The sequence below is a fragment of the Nelumbo nucifera genome, chromosome 1 (genome assembly GCF_055504915.1).
Source record: "Nelumbo nucifera cultivar China Antique chromosome 1, China Antique-T2T, whole genome shotgun sequence".
Taxonomy (NCBI): Eukaryota; Viridiplantae; Streptophyta; class Magnoliopsida; order Proteales; family Nelumbonaceae; genus Nelumbo; species Nelumbo nucifera.
Window position 1 is genome coordinate 164,386,436 of NC_142649.1, and position 12,903 is coordinate 164,399,338.

The window sequence follows — 12,903 nt, forward strand, 5'->3', positions numbered from 1 at the left end:
GCAGGTGCGATGGACACAAAAAAGACTCGCGGTGGGAACCTTTTTCACGCCATGAAGAGGAGGAAGCGAGTTGCCAAACGGGTTCGAGCCGAACCGCGCCGAGATGCGGAGCCTGAGGTACCGAGCTCTCCGCCCAAGGAGCCCGAGGTGGCCCCTCCAGTACAAGAAGCGGCAGGGGCCCCTTATGCCGAGGCTGCTTATACGGGGGCTCCTTACGCCGAGGCTGCTTATACCCGGGCTGGGCCTTCAGGCTCGGGAGGCCGAGGCGAGTTCAAGAGCGTGCTGTTGCCGAACCACGCTCTTTAAAAAAGTAAGGAGGCCTGTTACCCTGAGGAGGTGGCGGCGTGGGCCGAGCTTCCTTTGAACCACGTAGCTGGGCGTGCTGCCTCTTATGCCATGGTGGTAAGTTAGTGATTTCTTGTCGGGCTCCTTGTCATTTCCCTTCTCGTTGCTACTCTTTCAATATTGTCGTTTTTTCCTTTTTGGCAGGTGAACTCTTCTATCCATGCTTTAATGGGCCAAGCGGAAAGGAGTTCAAGGCGGGCGCGAGCTGCCGAAGAGGCTTCCCGCGCTACCGAAGTGGCTTCTCACGCTGCACAGGCTAGGCTGGCGAGGTCTCAGAGAGACACCGAGGCCATGGGAGTGGTGGTGAAGCACATGGCGGACCTGAGGCTGGACTTGCAGCGTCAGGTCGAATACCTTCAAGAGGACATTAGGGAGAGGACTGAGATCTTTTCTCAAGGCATCGAGGATGCCAAGAAGAAGGTCGTCGATGACTATATTGCCTCGCCGCACTTTGACGACCTGATGGTGAACTCGTACCGGAGGGGTTTTAAACTAAGCCGGTGGATGATCAGGAACACGTACCCCGAGCTCGATATCAGCACCATAACCACTTCGCGCATTACTCAAGAGATGGCCAACGCGGCTGACGGTGAACCGGATTCTGAGGACGAGGCAGGACCCTCGGGTATCGTTGAAGTTCCTTCCGATGGTGAAGAAGATGTACCTCCAGGCCTGTGAACTCGCTTTTGTTGTTTTGTTTTTGTTTTTTTTTTTGGAATGTAAACAAAGTTTTTTGCAATGAAATGTTCTCCTTTTGGTTAAGTGTTGTTCTGTCATTCTCTATTTTTTCCAAACTGACCATATTTCCGAACTGACTATATGCCCGATCCATTTTTTTTCTGCCCGGGTTACTGTGCTCGTGCGGCCTATTTTGGTGTTAACACTTGGCCTCTGATGATGAGATGCCGAGGTCCTTATCAGCTCACTATTAGCACTTTTCCTGTCAGCTTGGTGTTAGCATTTTTGCCTTTGCTTGCCCATGCCGAGGTCCTTGTTAGCTCGGCATTCTAGCCCTTAGGCTCTGGTAGCGACTCTTAGTCTACTTCGCTTGGTGATCTATAGGTAGTATCGTCTCAAGTTAACGACGTTCCACGCTCGGGGTACTTGTTTGCCCTCTAAGGTTTCGAGCTCGTATGCTCCCCCGAGCGCTCTCTTTACTCGGTAGGGCCCTTCCCAGTTCGGTCCAAGTTTGCCAACGCTGGGCTCGGGTGCCATAATCTTACGGAGAACCAGGTCGCCGACGTGGAAGTTCCGCTTTTTTACTCTGGCATTGTAGTACCGAGCTACTCTTTGCTGGTAAGCTGCGGTCCGGATGTACGCGAGTTCTCTTACCTCGTCAAGTAGATCGAGGTTGATACGTAGCTCGTCTCCGTTTGTCTGCTCATCGAAGTGTGGGTACTTCGATCTCCGCCGGTATTATTGCTTCGGTGCCGTAGGTGAGGTTAAAGGGGGTCTCTCCCGTGGCGGTTTTTTATGTAGTTCGGTGAGCCCATAGAACACTTGGTAACTCGTCCGCCCACAACCCTTTAGCTCGGTCTAGTCGCACTTTCAGCCCGTGGAGGATAGCTCTGTTCATAACTTCTGCTTGACCGTTTGCTTGCGGGTGTGCGACCGATGTGAAGTTCTACCGAATCCCCATATCTTGGCACCATTCCTGAAATTTGATGTCTTCGAACTATTTGCCATTGTCGGAGATCAGTACCCGAGGTAACCCGAAGCGACATACTATGCTCTTCCAAAAGAAGTTCTGGATGTTTCAAGCTGTGATTGTTGCGAGAGGCTTGGCTTCTACCCACTTTGTGAAGTAATCCACCGCCACTACTAGGAACTTCCTCCCACCTGTTGCTGGCGGGAATGGTCCTAGTAGGTCGATGCCCCATATTGTGCAAAGGGCCACGGACTAGTGAGGTACTTGAGGTCGGCGGCAGGCTGATGGTGGATATTGGCGTGCCTTTGGCACTTGTCGCATTTTCTAACGAGCTCGGTGGCCTCTGCCTTCATTGTTGGCCAGTAGTACCCTTGTCGAAGTGCCTTCTAGGCGAGAGCCCTGCCCCCTAAGTGTCTGCCGCACAGACCCTCATGGGTGTCACGTAGTATGAGCTCGGCCTCGGTAGGTCGCAAGCAACGCAGATAGGGGAGCGTGTAGGATTGTCGGTACAGCCGTCCGTCTATTATGACATACTTGGCTGCCTGGCGCTGCACCCTTCTGGCTGCGTTGCGATCTGCAGGGAGGGTTCCGTGTAGCAGGAAGCTCGCGAGTGGGTCAATCCAGCTCGGCTCTGCCTCAAGGACGGGAGCGACCTCCTTTGCCCCCTGAGAATACTAGGCCGAGGTAAGTCTTCTATATACACGGTTCTCATGGTTTTGTCACTGGTGCTAGCTAACCGGGACAGAGCATCGGCCTCAGTGTTCTCTGACCTTAGGATCTGCCTAATGAAATGTGACTGGAAGTTGAGGAGAGCCTCCTTTACCTTTGCTAAGTAGGCGATCATGGTTGACTCGCGAGCTTCATATTCGCCGGTGACATGGTTGACCACGAGCTGGGAATTACTACAGACGACTATGTGCTTCACTCTTACTTCTTGTGCTAGGGCTAGCCTAGCTATCAATGCTTTGTATTCCGCCTCATTGTTGGATGACGCAAACTCAAAGCGTAGTGCGTACTCCAGTTTTATGCCACTCAGGCCGCGAAGAACTACACCGGTTCCGCTGCCCTGCTGATTCGAGGAGCCATCTACGTGAAGGATCCAGGGCTCCTCATCCTAGTTCGCACTTGGCCTAACCAGGAGAGATACCGATCTGGGTACGACCACATGGTGCTCGGACTCGACTTGCCTGGAAGCATCGAGCTCACCCGAACTGGGAGCCTCATGCTTGACCGGGCTAGGGGTCTTGGAGCGGAACGTGCATTCTGCAACAAAGTCTACCAAGGCTTGGGCTTTGATGGCAGTTCGGGGCTTGTACTGGAGGTCGTATTCATTGAGTTCGATGGCCCACTTTGCCAACCATCCAGAGACCTCGGGTCTAAGTAATACTTGCCTTAAGGGTTTGTCAGTGAGGATGACGATGGTATGAGCTTGGAAATACGGGCGGAACATGCGGGCTGCGATGACCAATACATAAGCTAGCTTTTCTATCTCTGGATATCTTGTTTCTGCTCCTTGCAATATCTTACTAGCATAGTAGATGGGTCGTCGGACCCGATTTGCTTCCTTTATCAGTACCGAACTGACCAGTTCATCGCTTGCCGAGAGGTACAGTTCTAAAACGTCGCCCTCTTCGGGCCGGGTCAACACTGGGATGCTGGCAAGGTATCTTTGAGCTCGTCAAATGCGAGCTGGTAGTTCGAGTCCCACTCGAACCCTTTGCCTTTTATTGCCCTGAAGAAGGGTAGGCAGCGGTCTGCTGATTTAGACATGAAACGACTCAGAGCGGCTATCCTGCCGTTTAGCCTCTGAACCTCTTTTACTTTTCGTGGTGATCTCATATCTAATATGGCCTTTATTTTGTCCAGGTTGGCCTCAATACCGCGCCGGTTGACGATGTACCCTAGGAACTTACCCGAGGTGACACTGAAGACACACTTGTTTGGGTTTAGTTTCATGTTAAATTGACGGAGAATTTGGAAGACAGAATGCAAGTTTTGTATTAATTCATGCGAAAAATGTGTCTTGATGACCATGTCGTCTACATAACATTCTATCTTCGTGCCAATTAAGGGCTGAAACAGCTTATTCACGAGTCTTTGGAAGGTTGCCCCAGCATTTTTCAGTCCGAAGGGCATGACCTTGTAGCAGTACAGGGCGAACTCGGTTATGAAGGTGATTTTTTTCTCGTCAGTCGGGTCCATCCTGATTTGGTTGTAGCCTGAGTAGACGTCTAGGAAGCTTAGCAACTCGTGTCCACTAGGCGGTCAATCCTGGGGAGGGGGAAGCAATCTTTCGGGCAAGCTCGGTTCAGGTCGATGTAGTCGACGCACATGCACCACTTGCCGTTTGCCTTTTTTACCATAACTGGGTTGGCTACCCAGCTCGGGTAATGAACTTCCCTGATGAAGTCTGCTTCGAGGAGCTTCTCGACCTCCTCATCGACCGCCCTCCAGCATTCTGGGGATAGGTTGCGTTTCTTCTGTCTAATGGGTCTGACTACAGGATCAGTATTGAGCTTGTGAGTTATGAGCACAGGGTCTATGCCGGACATTTTTGCCGTGGATATACTATTAAAATATACAATTCCTATCAATAGTAATATATCTCATCCATATCCATACATTTCCCAAACATATCCATATCTAAATTGTCCACTACAATAGCGAATAGGTCAATACCTATACTTGAATCCTTGTTACACAATATTGGTTTGGCTACTAATTACTGTCCAATAAAATTGGGAAACTGCATGGAATTTGGACAGAAGCGATCCATCTGTGTCGTTGATAGATTAGCTAGTTCAACCGCCCGATCCGTAAGTGTATGAAACATTTTTTTTTGTAAGCCAAATATATGAAACATCATCATCATTGTTTGTCTCCTTATTTATTTACTAGTGAATGACCCCGTACAAAGTACGAGGAAGTTAATGTTATACATACATACGTGCATATACATATGTATGTATGTAGAAATATATATTTAATAGTATTAAATTCATAATTAAATTATATGAATACCATAATAAATAATGTTAACCAATATAATTTTGATAAATTTTGTCAATAAATATTATTGTTAATTACTGTTATTGGTAATTAATGTTAATTATTAGAACATTTTTCAAACACTATAAATAAAAATTACAAACACGTGTCCTTATATAATGTTAGGTAACTAAATTTTGCTACTTACAATTTTTTTAATAATAATCAAATAATTAATATATTAACAATATTTTAATAATTATAAATTCAGAAAAATAATTATATGATTACAACCATAATAGTAATAGTAATAATAAAAGTGATATTATTATTATTATTATTATTATTATTATTATTATTACTACTACTACTAGACCTATTCATGGGCCGGGTAGCCCAATGGCCCGACCGGGTTTGTTCATGTAATTAGGCCCGCGGGCCTGACCTTGGGCCTAACACAGTAAGCCCGACTATGTTTCGGGCCGGGCTCGGGATTTGTTAAAAAAGCCCGCCCCGGCCCGACTTAGTATTAAATATTTTAAAAAATATATAATATGTATTTTATATATTATATAAAATATATAAATAATATAATATTTATTAAAATATATATTTATAATTTAATATATATTTTTTATTATTTTCTTTATAATTTCAATCTCTCTCTCTCTCTCTCTATTTAGCCGCTTCAGTAGTAATAGTAGTAAGAGTATAGGCTAAATTTCGGGCTCGGGCCCAGGCTCGGGCTTTGGGCTTTTTATGAGGGCCGGGCTAGGGCCCAAGTTGTAGGCTCGATGGTCAGGCCGGGCTCGGGCTCGGGCCTTAGAAAAATCTGTTAATACAGAGTAAAAGCCTGACCCGAGCCTGGCCCGGCCTGACCCATGAACAGGTCTAACTACTACTAAGTAACTTAATTTTTGCAATTAATTTAGTTTAATAGTATTGAATAATTGAAAGTTTTTAATTATCATTATTAATTTGTTTATTAATTATCTTTAATTAATTATATGTTCAAACTAATAAGTTTCATTATTTTCAATAATTAATTATCAGTAATATATTAATGATATATTATTAATTATAAAATCAGTAATGATAATAATATTACAATCATAATAATAATAATGATACTCTTATTATTATTATTATTATTATTATTGTTATTATTATTATTTAATTGTAACTAGCGATAATTATAATTATAATATAATTATATATTAGATATATTAGATATTTAATTATCCAGTATAATAATTAATATTATTATTATTAATGAAAATAAGTATAAAATGTAAATATGCAATAATCATTACTTAGTTTAAATGTTTATAAATAATGAAATTTTGGTTAATAAAATTACTATTGATTAATTCAAATTAACAGTAATTAATTAAGAACATTAATTTCTGAAAATGTTATTATTTGAAAATAATAATTATTCATGGCAATAAATAAAATAAGTAATTTCAATAACCATTAACATATTTCAGTAATTTTCAATAATTATTTTGAAATTTCAGGTTTCAAACTAACTTGTTATCATTTTTCATTTATTACAATTTTCCCTGAAAAATATACAATAATTACTCACATAATAATTACCTTTTACAGCAATTACATTAATTTGAAAAAATGTGAAATTTTGAAAAGTCAGACTTATTGTAGTATTTGTTTTTCCTAAATACTAAAAATAATTACTAACATAATATTTTAAATTAAGTAACTATTAAATTAAGTAGTAATATTTTATTATTGAAAATAATAATATTATCAGTAATATTATAAATTTAGACTTATTGTAACAAATATTCAGTATTATAATATTATAATATTTAATTATTCAGTATAATAATTAATATTATTATGACTGAAAATAAGTATAAAATGTAAATATGAAATAATCGTTACTGTAGATTAATTCAAATCAGTAATTACAGTAATTAATGTACAGTATTTTGATAAATACAGTTAATATTTATGATAATTATATGTAATTTAATAAATTACTATAAATACAATTAAATTAATGATTAATTTTAATGGGTAATAACACTATTATTCATTATTATTACTGATAATAATAATATTAATAATTAACTTTACTTATATATTTATGAATTAATATGAATATTAAATGATTATAGCCAAATTAATAATTACATTTATTTAATATCATTTTGAATTATAAGTCCGAATTAATAAGCATAATTATTATCTCTAATTAATTAGCAGTAAGTAGTTTTGTTAATTAATTATTACCAGTAATTAATTATCGCTGTTGGGAATTAATTATTATTGGTAAGTAAAAAATCGTTATTAATTATCTCTTGGGAATTTGAATAGTCCGAATTAATGAGTATCATTATTATCACTAAGTATCATTATTAATAGTCCGAATTTAAATAGTTATTAATTATCTGTATTTTAAAATATAAATAACAGTTTATTAATATTCATTAATAAATTAATGAAGTATTGAAGTTTGTAATAATAATGTGAACCGCCCTTGAACCGGACCCGACAACCCGAGAACCCTCATAATGTGCATCAGGCATAAAGTTGGTCGAACATAGACCCGACCCGACAACCCATATCATTCTTCTTCTTCTTCACCCGAACTTCAATTCGTTCGGTCGTTAGAGCCAGGAAAAAAGGAGGCTACGACAGCCAAAAAATGGGTGCTTTACCACCCTTTTCAAGAACAAACCAGGTTTAAAAGATTAACATAGGTACCAATGTTTAAACAGAAAACTAAATAATCAAACAAAACTAATCTAAATATATATGAAAAAGTTTCAGTCGCTGATAGAGCGACCAAAACAGCAGGCTTTGGCAGATAAAAATGGGTGCTTTATCACCCATTTCAACAAAAAATGAAGTTTAAATAACAAATGTTTAACGAAAACAGAGATTCATAGAGGAAACAAATGTTTAACAAAAACATATGAAGTTTAAATAACAAACTAACCGGATTGAAAGCGGTTCTCTGAAAACGAAGTTTGAAGAAATCAGGCTAAGCGCTTAGGATCTGTGCATCCAAGAACCAAGATGGCCGTTTTCCATTCATTAACATGCCAAAAAATGATCAAAGAATTCAGAGGAAAAGAAAAAAGCAGTAATAACTACCATTCATCCGGTTTCTTGGAGGTTGGAAGTGATATGAGGATACGGTTGCTTTGTTGAAGTAATCTGAAGAGCGTGGAGGTAACTGTGAGTGCGCTGGGAGTCTTCAACTTCAGTTACAACGCCAACCAAGATGAATGAGCAGAAAGGTTTTGACAAATACGTTGAATGAGCAGAGAGGTTTCTCAGAGTTGGAGACGTGTTTGAGATGAAACATTGAAATCTATCTCATTCTCCTATTTTTTAGGAACCGATAGAGAGTGTCCACTCCTCACGTCTGAAAATTTACAATGCCACACATCTGTGAATGCAATGGTTTTGAATTAGTGGTCTCTCTTCTTAAAAGAGAGGTATCTGAAAAAGCCACATGTCTGACTAGGAAAGACTTTAACTTGATTTTATTACTTTAATATATTTGACTTCAATGGTCAAAATTTTCAATCAAAAGTCTCAACACACACAAATCCACGTTTATATATATCTATATATATACACGTTGACATCAATGGTAAAAAATTTCAATCAAACGTCTCTTTTAAGGCACAGAAATCCACGTTTTTCACGTTTCACCCTCGGAAGTCGGAATCTCCAAGACCCCAGCGAAACTTTCCTTTTTGCAAAATTTATTCAGGTTAATTAGGTTAAAATTATTTACAATTTGATATTATTCAATGTTAATTTTATAAATAACAAATTAATTAAATTAATCTATATTAAGGTTAATTTAGTTTATTATGTTAAGTAAACTTATCCAACTAACATAACTAAGTGAATTAAATTAAATTTAGTCAAAGTAAAAGCTAGCATAATTAATTTATTGCCGCATCCGACTCCGAATCCGATACATCTTCTACCAAATCAGAAAAAACAAAATAACTCCCATACATCGGGTATCGGAAGTTTGGGAACCCGTTGAAAGCCCTATACCTATTTCCTGGCTTCCTACCAAGCTAAACAGTAGAGCGTATAGGCGTAAGTTATCATGGCTTTCAGTCCACTTAAGTGCAAGCGGATGTGGTGGGTGTATCATTTCATTTAAAACACTCGCAGTCTCGCACTGCATTTACTTTGCCAAATGCCGTAGCCTCTCTCTCTCTTTTCTCTTCCACGGTATAATACGCAGCTTTTTCAGCACGATTTTATGGGCAAATCCGAAATTCCGATTTGCTTAATAGTTTTTTGGAAAATTCCGACGCACTCGGGATCAGATTCCCGCCCCCCACGACTGTGTGTGTACGAGGAATTCGCATCAGCGCCCCACAGCCCATCCCAAGTCGTGTATTGGAACATCTCCCATGACAAACGATGCACGCTGAGATGTGCACGTGCGAGTGTGGCCTGTGGGACGCGTTCTGGGACCCGCACGATTCCACAGATCCACGGTGAATCGGTGATCGAGTCACCACTCACCAGTTTCGAAGACCTGTGGTCAACTTACAACTGTCTACCCTGGAGTCATGGTGTCGTTTAACCGGTTTAACCGCCCGATCCATCTAAACTTAATAGAAAACCGATCAAACGTCTCTCTATTGTCTATACGAATACGAGAGCTGATCCTTCTCGCTTTTCGTCGTGTTCGTGCATCGAGCTGTTATATCCATTTATTTTGACACATTATTATTCATGATTATAAAAGATTTCAATCAAACATCTGTCGACATTTATATACCAATCCACAGTTGTTCGAGTTTCATCTCTACAAATCCCCGGAGCCCAATGAAAATACTAAAAAGAAATAAATGAAGATGGAAACACCGAGATAGATACGTGGCAGCTCCCTGTTCAACGTACGTCGCCTCATTTCTTCCGAGCGCTTTTCGGGATTTAAAAGAAGAGACTTGTCAGAGAACTGCCATCGTACCATTTTTTTCTTTCTGGTTTCCGACGACCAGAGCTTCTCCTCTCGTTTCCAAGAAGGCAAGAAGCCAAGAACCACCATGGCGTCTCATTCAGGTCCGAGCATTATATGGATCTCTCAGTCTCAGCTCAAGCTTCATCACTCCGGCTCTGATCGTCTTTCTCGTTATCCTTTCTAAGTTTAAAACTCGTTTTCTCCTTACATGTTTTTGTCATCTGCACTCTGCAGAGCAATGCGGTGTTGATCGGCTACTTTTTGCCGCTTACTGTGGAGAGCTCCATCTCTTTAAGAGTAAGCTAAATGTTTTAGGGTTTCCGAGTATCTACTGCCATTTATTTAACTGAGTCATCGTCTTCTTCTTCTTCTTCTTATTTTGAATTCAAACAGAGGTGGCTGTGAAGTTAGATTGGGGTGAAGGATTAGCAAAAACGGTTGCTGATATTAAGGATTCAAATGGACAAGGCGCGCTTCACCACGCCGCTGCAGGAGGAAGGACTCAAGTATGCAAGTGTTTGTTAAAGGAACTGAAACTTGATGTGGATGTGAAAGACGGAAGAGGTATAGTTCTTGAGTTACTTATTTTAGATTTTCTTTTTTGTCCTTGAATCTTGAAGAAATTGATCAACAGTAGCGTGGCTGTGACTGTTTGCATTCATGCACGACACAGGATTCCGTTATAGTGCCATTTTGATATGCTTGTAGGAAGAGGAGGTTGGAAAATTTCCCAAGTATAATCTGAGTCATACTTCCAGATTATAAGAATCTTATTGTGTATCTGTATTACTATTTTTAACTCTGTCCACGTGTTGTATTTCAGAGCAATGGAATTTATTAGTTCTCATCTGGATTTTTTTTGTAATCTACTATTTCGCTGTAAGAAAAAAGTACCATATTGATGATACCATTTCCTTAACATTTATGTTTACATTATGTTTTTCTCATTTTTTTCTTGCAGGTGCCACCCCATTTTTTCACGCAATTTTAGGAGGGCATATTGCAACCGCAAACTATCTTCTTAAAAATGGAGCAGACCCTGCTACGGTGAATGATTCAGGGTTCACTCCTTTGCATTATGCTGCATGCTGCAAAGCAATGTTGGCAGCCACTTTGCACCTGAAGGCAAATCTACTGTAGTTGAAATGTTTTAAATGCTCACATATATGCATCCATAAAACTAAAATTGATAATTCTGGGAAAAGTATCATAAATGTTTCTAATTTTTTCTACATTTTTGTAATTTTCTATATTTATTTCTATTTAAAAATTTTATTATCAAATTAGGCCTTTTTGGGTTGACCAATTTGATTCGGATGGTTGAATTGTTTAGTCTTCACTTGGATTATGGTTTTATATTCTTAAAAGTACTGGACATATATCTAATTAATAAGATTTATTAGTAAAAAAAACTTAAATATAATAGTTAATAAAAGAGAATGGGCGTTAGCACATCAAATATATGACTTAATGTGAGGGATTTGAATGAGGTGAAAAATAATAGTTTAAATTACATTTTTTGCCCTTATAGTTAAAAAGGGAGTAAATTGAAAATACATCTTTGTCAATTTTTATATTTCCATATGTATAAAAATAATTCTTATTTATCACACTTGTTTTTGTTTAATATGATGAATATACAATATTAGAGATGTGCCCAAACGTTCTTATTGCAAAATTTATGTATTTTTTCATTTTATCTTTATTCTTAAATTTTATTATTTAATTATGACATCAAATATTGACACATTTGACCTAAAAGTTGAATTGTTGACCCTAACCAAATAGAAAATCAGTTTCATTTTTTGGTTGGTTTTAAAATTTGCATTTAATTTCCATTATCAATAAAAATAATTCTTCCTTATGACTATTTAATATGATTAATATAAAATATCAAAGAAATGGCCCATTTTTTTGCATTTTTTTATTTTGTGAATTTGTTTCTATTTTAAATATTTTATTACTTAACTATGACATCATGGATTCACCCAATTGACCCCTTGCAATTAAAGAGGGACTAAATTCAAATATAGGGATAGTTTAGTAAAAAAGAAAGTTGCACACCCTTATTATTGTTTAATATGTCAAATATATGATGTTAAAAATGTTTCCAATTTTTTCTTTAATTTCTATATTTCTTTTTGCATTTTATCTATTTTTCAATTTTTTTTTTCTGTTTAATTGTGGCAACATGAATTGGCCCATTTGACTCAAAATGGTTTAATTTCTTACCACCACCTAGATGAAAACACTTTTTTCCCTGTAGATTTTAAAAGTGTAAGTTTTTATGATATTGGAATTATTAATTTATTATGTATGGATTAATTAGTGGAATTTAGTGATGAGAATAAATTAATGTTTTAAATATATGATTCAATGAGGGTGAATGAGAGTTAATACCTTATATGTGAGATTTAATGAGAAGGAATTGAATGCATTGAATAATAATATTCAAATTACATCTTCTACCCTCACAACAAAGGGATTGTATTTCAAAAAGGGGGTATTTTAGTCAATAAAAATTCCAGAAATTTTAGAGGATATTCACACTTTTTATAGTAGTATAGATAGAGTTGTATGGACTATGTTTTGTCATCTTTAGGATTTAGTTATTATTTAGTTATATATAAGAAATGAAATAACATTATTGACCACCCACCTTAAAAACCAACAAACCCTCAAAACTCTCAGAAATGTTTGGAGATCTTTGAAAATAAGAACTGCAAGGAAAGAAGACCTTGCTACCTATTGAAAATCCTTTTTTGGTGATCTAGTATATATTTAGATATGACGAAGGAGAGCTGGAAATTATTGAAATAGATGCAAGTGTTGCTCCTTAAGCTTCATTTTCACTCATATAGAAGGCTGTATTCTACTTGATCACATCTTCTCACGATCAATCTTTAAGCTATGTTATGTGCCATATGAATGTTGGAATCTAAAATGG

At 38.0% G+C, this 12,903-nt stretch overlaps 1 protein-coding gene across 1 annotated transcript; it reads left to right on the forward strand.

Moving 5' to 3' along the window:
- Positions 1 to 9,974: 9,974 nt before the first annotated feature.
- LOC148804099 (uncharacterized) lies at positions 9,975 to 11,096 on the forward strand. Its single transcript, XM_088899466.1, has 4 exons — positions 9,975 to 10,057; positions 10,191 to 10,253; positions 10,350 to 10,520; positions 10,918 to 11,096. The coding sequence occupies exons 1-4, from the start codon at positions 10,042 to 10,044 to the stop codon at positions 11,094 to 11,096; spliced, it is 429 nt and encodes a 142-aa protein (XP_088755592.1). The 5' UTR covers positions 9,975 to 10,041.
- Positions 11,097 to 12,903: the final 1,807 nt, after the last annotated feature.

Bases quoted from the DNA above. Each gene is read 5' to 3' on its own strand.
- LOC148804099 (XM_088899466.1), top strand. The intron at 10,254-10,349 runs GTAAGCTAAATG...GAATTCAAACAG, and splicing joins AGAGCTCCATCTCTTTAAGA to AGGTGGCTGTGAAGTTAGAT. The intron at 10,521-10,917 runs GTATAGTTCTTG...TTTTTCTTGCAG, and splicing joins GGATGTGAAAGACGGAAGAG to GTGCCACCCCATTTTTTCAC.